Source organism: Juglans regia, chromosome 16 (assembly GCF_001411555.2).
Source record: "Juglans regia cultivar Chandler chromosome 16, Walnut 2.0, whole genome shotgun sequence".
Classification (NCBI taxonomy): Eukaryota; Viridiplantae; Streptophyta; class Magnoliopsida; order Fagales; family Juglandaceae; genus Juglans; species Juglans regia.
In genome coordinates this window covers 12,455,195-12,469,019 of record NC_049916.1, presented here as the reverse complement: position 1 = coordinate 12,469,019, position 13,825 = coordinate 12,455,195, and the positions used below count along the sequence as shown (strand labels likewise).

Genomic DNA, 13,825 nt, shown 5'->3' with positions numbered 1-13,825 from the left:
TTTCTTTTTAAATGATAATTATCATTTTTAGTATAATATTATTTTTGTATAAAACTTATATATATATAAAATATTATTTTTTATTTATTTTTTCCTCCAACGGGGCCGATCTGGTTCGATTTGATCTCGGAAACCACGGAATCGGAATCGAACTAGGTCCAGCCAGTTTGTGCAAGTAAAGAACCAGTTCCGGAACCGAAAATCCAGCCCAAGCAGTTCGGTCCGGTCCGGTTCAGACCGATTTTTCAATTTTCCGGTCCAAACTTAACACCCCTAATCACTAAATCAGATTACCTCAAGTTCTCTACCATTAGTTCTCATATTTAGAATCCTACAAAGAGGATAACAAATATAGCAATTTGCTTGAAAAATGAAATGCAATAAAAAAAAACAGAGTAAAAATAGATTTTGAATATAATAGAAACGTATTAAGAATTAGTTGAACATCAAATCCCCTGTTATGCGCCGCCCACTATCACTCTTGAGGAACCCTTACGTGGCAACTCCTTATTGGTCTCCGATAACACCTCCCTTATAGGAGACACCGGCCAAAAGCGTTTATGATCTTCAAAAAGTCGGACAACTTATGACCTAAAAGTTCACTGCAACAGTCTTCTCTTAAATTTCTTTTACTAAAATCATGGCTGATTCATACCCTGAAAAATGCAAGCCATTAACAACATAAACAACCGTCTTGCATTGGAGAGGATTGGATTAACCATTCAGGGTTGCCTTGACAATGGGTTCCATAATCCATATTCTTTATTAGAAAAAAGAAACATAAAATATTGATACTCAAAAGCTACTTCACATCTAGTACCTTTTCATGCACTCAAAATAATATCCAACTGCTTAATCTCCAAAGTATGGGGATCTCAAGCCACTTTAGAAAGCCATGGTGCATGTGCAGTGTGCAAAAGCTACCTAGATACAAGCGAGAATTGTGAGGCTGAGGAAACCGCGCATTTGGGAAGGAAAGTTGCTGTCATACCTGGTATCTAACAGGGGAATGGAATCCTTTCACGCAATTCTAAGAGAGAATTTCACCCTGAATTGTGAAATGGCATTATTGCCTAAAACCACATGAACATCTGAATGTCTATCCATCCAAAGCACAAACTTATTACACTATGAGAACAAGAAAGAAAACAGAAAGCACATGACTGCATTGTCGTCTTATTGCATATATAATATATTATATAGCTTAAGTACTGCTGAGTCTGCCATCCAACCCTCAAGTCTGAGATTCAGCTTCCTTTCTTTCTATCAGTTTGACAAAATTGCGGACAATTGTCTTACCTTCAGTGCTTATAATGCTTTCTGGATGGAACTGAACACCCTGCAATTTTTAAATCAATTTGGTTATAGCAGTAGTAAACTGGAGATACTTACAGTAACTGAAAGAAAAACGCCATTCCATGCGATGAAGCAGAAAGGAAAAATCAGCAAGCCAAACAAAAACTTGAAATTTTTACTATTTTATATTTCTGTTTTTCTTATTAAAAATTGTTTTAAACATTTTTTTAACTCAAGTTTTTTTAGACAACGTCCCTTACAATTACAATGGTTTGACAACACTACTACAACAATTTGGCTTTATCCGACCCAGCATCATGGGTGCATGGCAATGTGTGCTGAAAGGTAGAGAACATCCTAGGAGGCACACTTTTGTGATGCCATATATCTAGATGTGCGATTGTTATTCAGAAACCTTAAATGCATGTCAAACAGCAACACTACATTGAACCTTCAATGTGTGTGTGCGTGCATGCGTTTCACTTCAAAACTTCCCCAGATGTCTGCATTTATATATTAAAATTTGATTTTCAGACGAAAAAGTTACATGTGTGGTCCCTAATGATGAAGTATAATCACAAAGAAACTGCCTTAAGAGTATGTTTTCATTTAAACTCGCACCAGTCTCCCACAGCAGATTCCATTTGCATTGGGTGTGGGTTGGGATTAGCTATGCCCCTAATTTTGCAGTGAATACCATAACCGTCAACATGGTAACCAATTCTAGAGCTACTCAAACTTTTCTCCAATATCAAGATCCTAAAAATGCCCTATCTTTATTCAAATTGACTCAAGTAAGAAGAAAAAAAAAAGTTGCTCAACATTCTCAGATTACAATTCCACAGAGCATAAACTCGTAATGATGAGATATAGAGTCAGTTTTTTGAGCTGTTAATACTATTTAAACCTGCAAGACATCGAAATTGAGACCACACCCATTACCATTTGTTTAGGATGAGAGGAGCTGTCATTTGTTTTGAAGACCATAAGCAAGCTGTGACAACCCGGACTTAGCCAAGTCTTCGCCTGTTTTTCGTTGCTAGTTTATGTTTAATTTTTGGGCCATGCAAGAGGTGTAGAATACTTAGAAACCTTGGATCCTATCTAGTTCTAATGCATTAGGCATCTAAAAGCCCATAAGATTAGGCCCAGCAAGGCCTTAGGAATTCAGCCAGCCCATTGGGCTAAAGCCTAAAACCCTAGGGGAACAAAGGGCACATGCCCAACATGCTAAAGGTTTGGCCACATGTCACACACAAGGCACAATGAAACTAGACTTGATTAAGGGAAATAGGGGGGAGAGACTTTAGGGTTTCGGTAACCCAAAAGCCCTAGCACGCCTACAATGACAAAGGCCACCTATTTTTGGCACTTGTCACACATGTAGAAGGGTTCTAGAAGTAAGAAATCATGAGATGCCTAGGGAAAGATAAGATCCAGTCCCCTAGACTCTCAACCAACGCACCCACTCAGCAAGCACCCACATTTCTTGCCACTTGTCAAGACTATGAGAGTTCCTAGATGATTGCATAGGGAAGTGGCGCATAGGAGATGTCAAGAGACCTAAGCACGTCTCCAAGAAGCCTTAGGGTTTCGGCCAAAAGAGGTTCACGCCTACCTAAGAGGTTCCAACTACCTTTTTGCCAAGTGTCGTTCATACAAGGGACTTTCTAGAAGATTGATATGATTAGAATTGGAAGAAGTGCATGGGATAAAACAAAACCCTAGTCGCTAGGTTTCAGCCACCACACCACTCTCCCTCACACACACCACATGTCACTCACTTAGGAATTATAGAAGAAGGTTCATGGGGAAGAGGAAATGATGCCTAGGAAATGGGTACCACACGCCACCCCAAGTATCTAGAGAAGAGGAAAGGTCTTGTGGGAAAAAGACGTGGGCGGCAACACACACACAGCATTGCCAAGTGGCAAGAATGCACATGCCCACTCTCCCAAAGAATGACTAGGGTTTTTTGTAAAAAGACCCTTAAGCCCCAAAGGTTCATTGAACCTGGACACAGAGGAGGGACTCGAAGAGGCATTAGGGTTTCGGTTTCAAGCCTTACACGCCACTTGTCAAGAGACCTTTGAGTTCCCAAGGAAAACAAAGATATGGGAAGAAGAAGAAAGGGATTCGGTCAAATGATGAAGGGCATGCCACATGGCGCCCATGCATGAATTTCATCCATTGCCAAGGTGAAGTGTGAGAGGAAACCGAAGGAGAAAATAAAAGGATAGAGGCTGACGGTTAGAAGGCCTTTTGGATGCCATTTATCCATGCTTTGCAATCTCTTCACCTCCCACACGCCCAAGACAACTTTCTCTCCAAACAAACACCATCTCTCCCACTCTCCCTTCTCTTAGTCACGAGCAAGGAAGAAACTTGGAGCCACATCGCACGGTACCACTCTAACCCTCACTACTCAGAAGTCACACACACATACACACAAGGGTGATGGGGTCACTAGGTTTTCGGATCCAAGAAAGACCACCACCATCCTGCCCAAGTGTTCAACCTTTCTTGAAGGAAAATTAGGGTTTTCTCAAGGGGGAGGCCGAAACTAGAGATGGAGATCCCACCTCGTTTCAAGGAGTCTCGGCTACCATGCATGACATGCACCTCACCATGCACACACGCACACACCCAAGACCTTGCCAAGGTCAAGAGGGAAAAACACAACCACCCTTAACCAAGGATCTCTAGGCCGAATGCTTGGAGTGTCACCATGAGCAAAAAGAAGCCCTAGCAAGACCACCCATGTTGGATTTAGATTACGTCTTCTTGTTTCTACATATTTTGAACAAACACTTTTTACAACTTGCTTGATCACGTTTCACTACTTTGGATTATTGTAAGAAGACTCTCAACCTACTTTGGATAATATTTGTATATGCCGTGTGAACTTTGCATTCTTATTTGCCATCATATGCACTAGTTGTTTGATGATAATCTCTTGCTATGTGATGCCTTGTAATCAGATTTGCATGATGTTCTTGCTATGTTTACTTGTTCATGATGTTTTCCAGTATGCTTAGAAAAATTGGTTCAAGTTGTTTGCTATAACATGTTTTTGCAAGTCTCAAATGATTCGGCCATGCATATGTTTAAGATATTGCTCTTCTACTTTGGTATGTCTTGAATGTTATTGCCTATGTTTGTGAATTGAGTATTCGAATATTCTAATATTTCAAGCTGTAACATAAGATATTCAATGTTGTATCACATGGTTACATGATTCTCGGCATTTACATGTTCACATGATGCATTAAAAGAAAAGTGTCACAACTTCGTGTCACATGCATTTGGGTTGTGTACTGTTTTTCAAAGAAAATAGTCTGTTCATGTTCTATCACGACCCCAAATGCTAGGACAGCGAATGTACTAGTGGAACTCCTTTATCCACTCTGGAGTGTGTAAATTGGAGTGGTAGCCCTTGGGTCAACAAAGTACTGTCGGCAGACCTCAAATCGATCCTTGTAGAAAGGATACCAGAGCAGAGTAGCACCTAAAACTAGTGGGTGCCACGTGTTATATGCGATGAAGGCAAAATGGAGAACTGCCACATAGTAAGGACTATGATGTAGTCACCACGGTCAAGTGGGCCGTTGAATGATGCGATAACTAGTAGGGAGCCAACGGTGCATAGCAAAGCCGTGAGGTATCCAAACTATATGTTACAAGAAGTGAACAAGGCAACGAGTTAAAGATGTGTTATATGTAAATTGTTCAATTTGCAAAATGAAAAAGATGTTTTATTGGAAAAGTCAACGCATGTTTGAAAAAATCAAAATGCATGAACTAAGTTTTGTGTCAAGTACATGTCTATGCATTCATTTAATGGTTTGCCTTTATATGCCTACGTTATCTGTTGTATGTTGTCTGTTTACTTACTAAAATTTCTCGAAATCTCACCATGGTAGTTTTCACTACCATTCCCAATTCGGAATGGTAGAAGTTGTGGCACGCACTCAAGACCCTAAGCAAGATGAATGAGATTAATGACCTAGTCGAGCACAAGTACACTCTTGAGGTCCGCTACGATTTTGTTATTGTTTGCTTAAGGACTACTTCACGATACCTTAAGGACATCCAAGATACTCTGAATAAGGACCGTGACTCAGCAAGGCCATCCGAGCATGAGGACGCTCTCTCCTTAGGAGATCGTATGGATTTTGTAACGAGCTATCTAAGACAAGCATGGGAGTATACCGTAGAAGCCCAAAGGGTTGCTCAGAGTTTTGGAATTCAGCAAACTGAACCGCCTCAAAGGAAATGAGTCTTTTTATGTGTCTCAAGCGAAGGGATGCTTGGAGTTCTACGGGTTACAAGGTAAAACCCTCTTGTATTTTGGGATGTTCAAACAATGAAATCTTTTTAGGATATTTAGTTTTTATGGTACACTATGATATTTTGCAAATTGCTCTAAATCTTACTTAGATTTACATGAATTTTCGCTGCGATTTATTGCATATTGCTATAATACAATAGGTGCATTGCATCTTAACAGTCATGTACAGAGGTATGTAGCCTTGAGTTACATGTCCTAACGCTTCAGTCACCGTCCAATCCCAAGCGGGAGTTGGGGGTGTCACACAAGCTGATCTCATCAATGTCTCCATGTTTCTATACGAGCTCAGGGATTTGTAAGAAAGGATAATCATTATAACCTCCATTTTGTGACATGTCATACTCAATAGGAAAGGGAGTATGCAGATTTGATAAAGGAATTCTCATATAGGGCAGGTCTCCTAGCTTGAAAATTTAACTCCTTTCTGGAGCAGTAACATTTTGGAAGCCAGTGCCAATTGAGCCAAAATGAAACTATTTAAGAAGCTGATGCAAATCAAGGAGCTGGACATGCTGATCATACAAGTGGGAATGGAGCTAAATTTGAACAAGACCCTTTGTCACTTCCTAGTGGCCCAATTACAAGACTTAGAGCTAAACGTTTCAAGGAAGCACTAAATGGGCTAATCCAAGAGAATTGGGCTGATTCTAAAAAGACCAAGATGGGCTCAAATAATAATCAAGACTTAGTCCATGTCATCAAAGCAATTGAAGAGGCTAATTAGCAAGTAGAAATATGATATATGGTCTGACCATTAAAGGACGTGAATTTGTTGAGTTTCAAGAATATTAAATAGGAGAATGAACTTGGTCTTACCTGGGTATGTTAAATACATTGAATTTAGTCATTTAGTCATTTTTGGCTGCCTCTAGAAGTCCAAGAGGCCTAAAAATCATGGGACTTGTTATGTTAATATTTGTGTTGCTTTTAAAGCTGTAGTTATGACTTTTCCTATTCTTGGAGGGTTGTTCCAAGTATATAGAGGGGTTATTTCGAGTTTTAATATTAGATTTGGAATTTCAGAAGCTTATCATCTTTGTGAGGTCTTGTGTTCCTCTTGGTTCTTCAAAGAACTCTATGAACTTATCAAGTTAATCTTGTGGCGTTCAAGCTCCAAACTTATCACCTTGATTCTGATTTCTTGGTGTGGCGTTTCAATCCTTCGTAGTCTTGATTTTCATCTAGTTGGGTGACTAGTCAAGGCTCAACAAATCTTATCTATACGATCTTGGAGTTCCAAGCCATCATCGTTATCGGGTTTCATCACAATTGTTGGTGGAGTTCATATCAGAAGCCCTTTGGTCTGGGGTTACGTGTAAATAGAGTGGTCAAATCAGAAATGTGTAGGTCGTTTTATTTTAATGTCTTACTGCAGTTAGGTGTTTATATAGGCTTATTTATTCAATCCAAATGTCATAATTAGTTGTTATTATGGTTTCTACTTTATAACAGGTTCATAACTACATATGGACTAATCTGGATTTGAGTATGCATTTAATCGTGTGATACTCTCTACGCACTCTTTCTCTCTTTATCTCCTTCATTCCTTATCTTTTCTACCCCCCCCCCCTTCTCTCTCTCTCTCCACACACACAATAAACAAATCAAACAATCAACTCTAGCTGCTGAAACTACAAAATCAAGCATTGGTAAATATTTATGCCACTGCTCACAGCTCAGGGTTAGCCTTTTCTTGTCTTTCTTAGCATCACTGTTCTCATACTTTAAAATCCTAAAAGCTTGATGTTGTTCTAAAAAAATTAGCGATCAACATTTAATTTAAAATGCAATCAGCCTATTCCTACTGTAATTAAAATAAAACTACACCTCATCCCCCAAGTCCACAAGTTCATGTAATAATTGCATAAGGTTCAGCTGCCAACACAACTGGAGTTTCCAGCCTCATCAATTCATCTGAACATTGAAATTGTCTCCCTGAGCACATAATAGGAAAAAAAGGAACAATATCTTACCTGTAGATGCTTATACTTCCTGTGACGAGCAGCCATTATGAGTCCATCCTCTGTCCATGCTGTGATCTCAAGTTCCTTGCTAGGAAAACTTTCTTTCTCAACCACAAGGCTGTGATACCGACCAGCAGTGAATGGGCTGAAACGAAAAAGACCACAAAACATATCAACATATAGAGTTGCAAAACTTGATGCAGCGAAGAGAGAAACAAGCAGAAACAAGAAAAAGCAGAGATCTAATAAAAGGAAACTAGTAAAGAACACTACGAAAGGTACCAACAATAAACGGCCTAAAATTAAATTTTTCATTACTAGACTGCACTCAAGGCAAATTCTTTATGACAAGAAATCCCAGAGACTATGCAAACACAACATGTCTTTAACCCGGTTTGAAACCCAGACCCGTGTAACGCATCCCCATCACATTGATTACGTAAATCATCGGCTTCTCACCGATGAGACATGGCCCCTAAAAATTGTTTGCACCCAAGGGTTCAAACCTTGAGGCAGCATACCACCAAGACCAAGGCCCTTACTACTTGAGCCAATTGTGGATTATATTAAATAGAGTAAATGCTTCACCAATGCATCATTCAAAGCTGAAATAAATGGCAGAGCCATTTGAAAACATTTCACATATTATCCCATAGAATGATCAGATAAGACAAATTGCAAACGTATGAATAATGTACTATTTGGAAAAGTAAGAGGTTCCTTGCATATATGATTAAAATAATTGTATATTTAATAACAAGAAGCAATACAAATCCGAGAGCCAAAGAAAACCAGAAGATATAAGGGCGTCCCTATGTTTCTCACCAAGATGGCAATTATAAACTCGTGACGTTTGAGGAAACTATTAAACCAAGCAAAACATTCCCTAATAACCAAAATATGTTAACAACTTCATTAGGTGCTACTATATTTGCACATATCCACTGAATTTACTATTACAATCATTCACATGAAGGTCATGTTCTCTAGAATCAGACATTGATGTCACAATTTTCCACTTCAGTTTGTCACATACTCCAGAACCAGAAAAACTGAATTGAGCATATTTTTAAGCAGTGCATATCAGGAGCATATAACAAAAATGGGGTGTCTACATGCAAGTCGTCAGGATGAGCTTGCAGACCAAAAAGTAAAGACACTTCATGCTAGTAGCTTCATACTATGACTCTGATTTGGTATTTCCATTATATCCCAGAAAGATATTACCAGAAGGTATTTACCAAGAAATACCTCGAACATACACAGTATAACAAAACTTTAAAGGGCATTGACCACATAAATTTAAGTCAACCTTACATAAAGATAACTAAAATGTAATCTGCATTTTAAAAAAGTTGTCGAAAAACTAATGATAAAATAAAGTATTGGAATCATGGAAATTCTATAATCAAAAGCAAAGAATATTGCATATCATAAAAAGTATGAGATAGTAAGCATATTGGAAAAAGAAATAAATTTCATACTTTGATAAGCCACTGAACAAGCCATCTTCCTCCTTCTCATCATAATATACAAGAGAACTCTTTCCATGCATGACACCACCAGGAGCACGCACAACCTTACCTACAATTTGTACAAAAACACAAGGTTGCATAAAATAAAAATAAGCTGCCTATTGGCACCCCTCCCCCATCCAACGGTTGGAATCCATAGCTGTCCCGTTTGAAGAGGAGAGGCATCCTGAGTACTTCTGGTTACAATTGTTCTTGACCCACATGGGAAAGAGGTACCTTTGGCTACTAGAAACCATTTAAGAATAAGTCACACATGCACCCAATGGGTTTTGAACCAAACAGTTGCCCAGTTACCAGCCATGAGTAAAAAACAGAGAAGTCACAAGACTACATGCCAAATTTCCACTTGAGTATAAATGTGCATATTTAAAATAAAACCATCTTTTTTACTTGTCGAAAAACAAAACCATTTCAAACTCAACATATTCACATATTCACACATTCACATGAAAGTATAAGTGGATTGCTTATAAGATTTAAGACATCCATAAAGACTCACCTCCAAAAGCCTCTCCAATGCACTGCAAACCCATACACACACCAAATAAAGGAATGCTAGGCCCAAGTTCCAGAACTGTTTGCAATGATATCCCAGAATCCTGGGGTGCACCTATTAGAAAAGAGTATGTCATGTAAAATCTCAATGTGAACCATTCCATTTTTTCCCTTTTCTGCAAGGCCTTTCTATAGTTAAAAATAACACATCCAATATAATCTTACCTGGCCCAGGAGATATCAAGATTCCTCTTGGATTCATCCTATAAAATTGGCAGAAAGAATTACAGAGATGATTACTTAAATACAATGAAAACAACAGGTGAAACATAGGAACCATCAGAAATCCTTAACCATCTAGAATACCACCACGTACATGTATGAATAACCAAACAACAATAAACACCCTTACCTTTTCAAATCCTCAACCGTTACTTCATCGTTGCGATAAACGTCAAAGTCACATCCTACCTCTCCCATATACTTCAAAATGAAAAGAAGATTTTAGACTAACAGTTCAAGGCTTCTAAATACAATCATTATGGAAAAACTTGAAAGAAATCATTCTCCAGAATAGTTTAAAAAATAAATAATATTCAAAAACATATCCACCATAACTGACTCTTCATAGAGTATACTTCCAATCCCATTCCAAGAAAAAAACCTTCCAAGTATTTCAACTGGTTCAGAAGAGAGGCAATGGATTAGCTGGTTACCTATAAAAGGTAAAACATATACAGGAATAATAAAAAATTTAAAATTTTTTGAATTGTTAAAATCTATTTCAAGTAAAAGAAAACTAGAGCTTGAGCCCTTACAATCTCTTTTTCAATCAACATAAAGTACGAGTGTGATCTTCACTAATCTTCTCTTCTCTACACTTCTCTTAAATTTAATTGCAGTGGAAAAAACTAGAATATAACATAAGCTCCTATATGCCTTGTTAATTTAAATTGTTAGAATAGCCCTGTGCAAGAGAATGATGCTAAAGTATAATTACACTCAAAGGAAACTATAAACAGAACAGAATTACAAAAAATCAGCTTGTAGGTTCATAAAGGCAAAGTTAAATTGCATTCAACTTATAACAATTATTCCTTGAACTCCAGGGAGCTGTTTTCAGTAATATCTTCCCGGTTCACTATCTCAAAAAGGAAAAAAATAAATGCTATCTCATTAAACATAAATACTGCAATTTATAAGGTGCCACTGGCTAGGTACATTTTAACATAGAAAGACCGAATGCATATTAATATTATTTTCAAGCAGTTTTTAGGCCACCATAATGAAAGAGAACAAAACGGAGGACTTCCATAATTTTCCTTGCCATTTTGCTTGTATGAATGAAAGGCATCTTAAATACCTAATGCTATTTATTGATATTGGACTCTATTAATAAGTATCCATGCTATGTTTGCTGCTTTATGTCGGTGACACCAAGAAAAATACCTTTGCACCAAAATAATATGGTGGAAAAACTACCAATAAAAAAATTTGGTGGAAAAAATATCCTCAAGAGGCAAATCTTTTGTTTGGGTGGCAGCTTTAGGGAAGGCCTTAACCATGGACAACTTGAGAAAGAAGCACTTAATGGTGATGGACTGGTGTTGCATATGTAAGAAGTGTGGGCAACTATCGACCAACTACAGCTACATTGTATTGTTCTCCAGCTTCATGGCTATCTTCTATATCTTCGGGATTTGATGAGTGATGACCAAACTAGTGGTGAGTTATTGTCAGCTTAGGGTGGCAAATTGGAAAAGCAACTTGAATGTAGAGGTACGGCAGATGCCTCACTTGTTCTATGGAGTACTTGGAAGGAAATAAATGCCAACTTTGAAGATCGTGAGAAAACACTTCCTAAATTAAAAACTTTATGCTCACATCTGTGTATGATTGGACAAAAGCAACAAAAACACTCCTCATCTTTTACAGATATTCAGAAATTTAATTAAACAAAAAAAAACAGATACAGAAATTTTGTTTTTCTAACTTTTCTTGGCTAGGTGTATATCCTTTGTATACTCCTCGAGTACTTGGGTTGCACCCCGAGCGCTTTTTCTAATAAGATCTTCGGTATCTTTAAAAAAAAAAAAAAAAACTGCTTTGACCAAGAATAAATACCAAAAAAATAAAATTGGGTGTCATGTGATTTCTTTGAGGTCAAATTCAAGTCTGATTACTAATTTTTAAATATGGCAAGGCATATACATCTCATGAACACAACACTTACAAAGGGCATGCTCAGTTGCATGTCATTTGAACGATGTTGGTACGAATCATCACAGTAGGGCTCTCTTCATAGAAGAAGATATCAAGTTCAGTTGAGCAGAATGTGGTACAGGGCTTTGATGCACTATTGATAATAATGCCAAAGAATCAGACACAACGGACATTAGCATAAAGGGCAGCAGTGCAGCAGCAATGAAATTTGTCAAACCCAAAAATTATAAGAATTAATATAGATCATTGAATAACAACCACAATTGGCCAGTACTGATCAGTAACGACCTATAACAGCTTTATGTCGGGGATATTGGGCCTTACACATGTAAAATAATAGTACCTGGGCAAAACCGATCGAGTGTTGAGTGAGCCGTTATAAGACTCGATGGCTTATATTAATTTCAAGACATTTCTTATTATTCCCTAGATAATATATCTCTCCTAAAACTGTAGATTTTGTTCTGTTTCGAGTGCAGCAAACTATGGAACTTAGTGGTATATAATATATCTCTCCTAAAACTGTAGATCTTGTTCTCTTTCGAGTGCAGCAAACTATGGAATTTAGTGGTCAACATATAAACGGATTAATGAGGGAAGACATTCTGCTTTGGGAAAGAAGAAGATTTTCAACCTTCTCCCCCCCAGACCCCCTCCCTTCCACGATGAGGATTTCCTACAATTTTCTAACGCAAGAATTTTCTACAATTAAGAGAAAAATAGGCATAGAGTCAGCGTGCTATACTTATATCTTGATTCCCCTTCCACCCCTTCCACCCCTTTCCCCTCCCAAATTAAGAAAGAATTGGACCCAGAATATTTATCACTTATAACAACACTTATCACTCCAATAAACATAGATGGAGGTTAAGGATATAAATGCGAATTTTAGAAAAATGGACTTTATCATACGAAAATACCAAATACAAATTTTCACTCAACTTTTGTCTCGTAGTTTTTTAAACATTAAAAAATACAAATAAATATTAAAAAAAAACAAGTACGCATCAATTTAACTTGTTTTCCCACATTTTCTCGCCACCAAACAGAAAAAAGTGCATGCAAAATCAGATGATCATAAACAATCAGAAACAAAAATAAAACTAACAAAAACAAGAAAAACAAGGAATTCAGGACGAACCTGGCAGAGGTTATAGGTGAAGCTGTCATAGTTGTCTATGACAATGATTGGTTTGTTGGGATTTTTCCTGGGAATGGAGGAGTTCGAGTTAGATTGCGCAGTGACGGCCGTCAACGAAGCTTTTGGGACGAACCCACTTTGCCTTTTGAGAAGGAAAGCACGAGAAGAGGGTATGGAAAGCTGGCGGTGGGGAAATAGTTGAGCGGTTTGGACTGTCTTTGAAAAGAAGGAGGGCTCCGATTGCACCAGAGCGGCTTGATAAAGCGAAGGGGCAGCCATTCTCTCTCTCTCTCTCTCTCTCTCGTAAACGGGCGGGGTGGCTAGCGCAATTTTGTTAGAGCTGCTACAGTAAAGCCACGAAATGCACGAATAGTGCCAAGGTGGATAAATACAGAAATAAAAAATTAAAACAAAACAATTAAAAAATCAAATCTTACGTTTTTTTTATACTGTTTGCTTTCTCTCTCCATTGTATATCTAGTCCATCTCCCGCACAGTTTCACAAAAATAAACAAATAAAACTTCTCTTCTATTGCACTAACATCGATTCGTCCATCCACAACATTACAACATTTCTTTTCTCTTTGTGATAAGAACTCGATCAAACGTAGACAGAGCTTGAAAACATAAGAAAAGGAAAGGAATTCTTAATTGTATTAAAGAGTAAAATAAAAAGAAGTATTAAACTAAGTCTATTTTTATTTTCTAAGCAAGCTTGCATATTATAAATAAAAAGAAATATTACAGATATTTAAGGAGGGTCTTTTCCACTATTAATATACAAAATAGTAGTAAGAATAATCTCTAACGGAATGCTACC

General features: G+C 37.7%; 1 protein-coding gene across 2 annotated transcripts; it reads right to left on the bottom strand.

The window, feature by feature from the left end:
• Positions 1 to 1,031: 1,031 nt before the first annotated feature.
• On the bottom strand, positions 1,032 to 13,414 carry LOC108987199 (anthranilate synthase beta subunit 2, chloroplastic-like). 2 transcript variants are annotated; one of them, XM_018960078.2, is made up of 7 exons: positions 13,006 to 13,414; positions 10,054 to 10,124; positions 9,867 to 9,904; positions 9,646 to 9,756; positions 9,096 to 9,195; positions 7,621 to 7,756; positions 1,032 to 1,339 (listed from the first exon to the last, which is right to left on the bottom strand). In XM_018960078.2, exons 1-7 carry the CDS (start codon positions 13,282 to 13,284, stop codon positions 1,235 to 1,237), a joined length of 840 nt encoding a protein of 279 aa, XP_018815623.1. In that variant the 5' UTR covers positions 13,285 to 13,414; the 3' UTR covers positions 1,032 to 1,234. The 2 variants fall into 2 exon arrangements, with proteins under 2 accessions (XP_018815623.1, XP_018815620.1); XM_018960075.2 differs by lacking the exon at positions 1,032 to 1,339 and adding an exon at positions 4,670 to 4,966 and having other exon boundaries at positions 13,006 to 13,358.
• Positions 13,415 to 13,825: the final 411 nt, after the last annotated feature.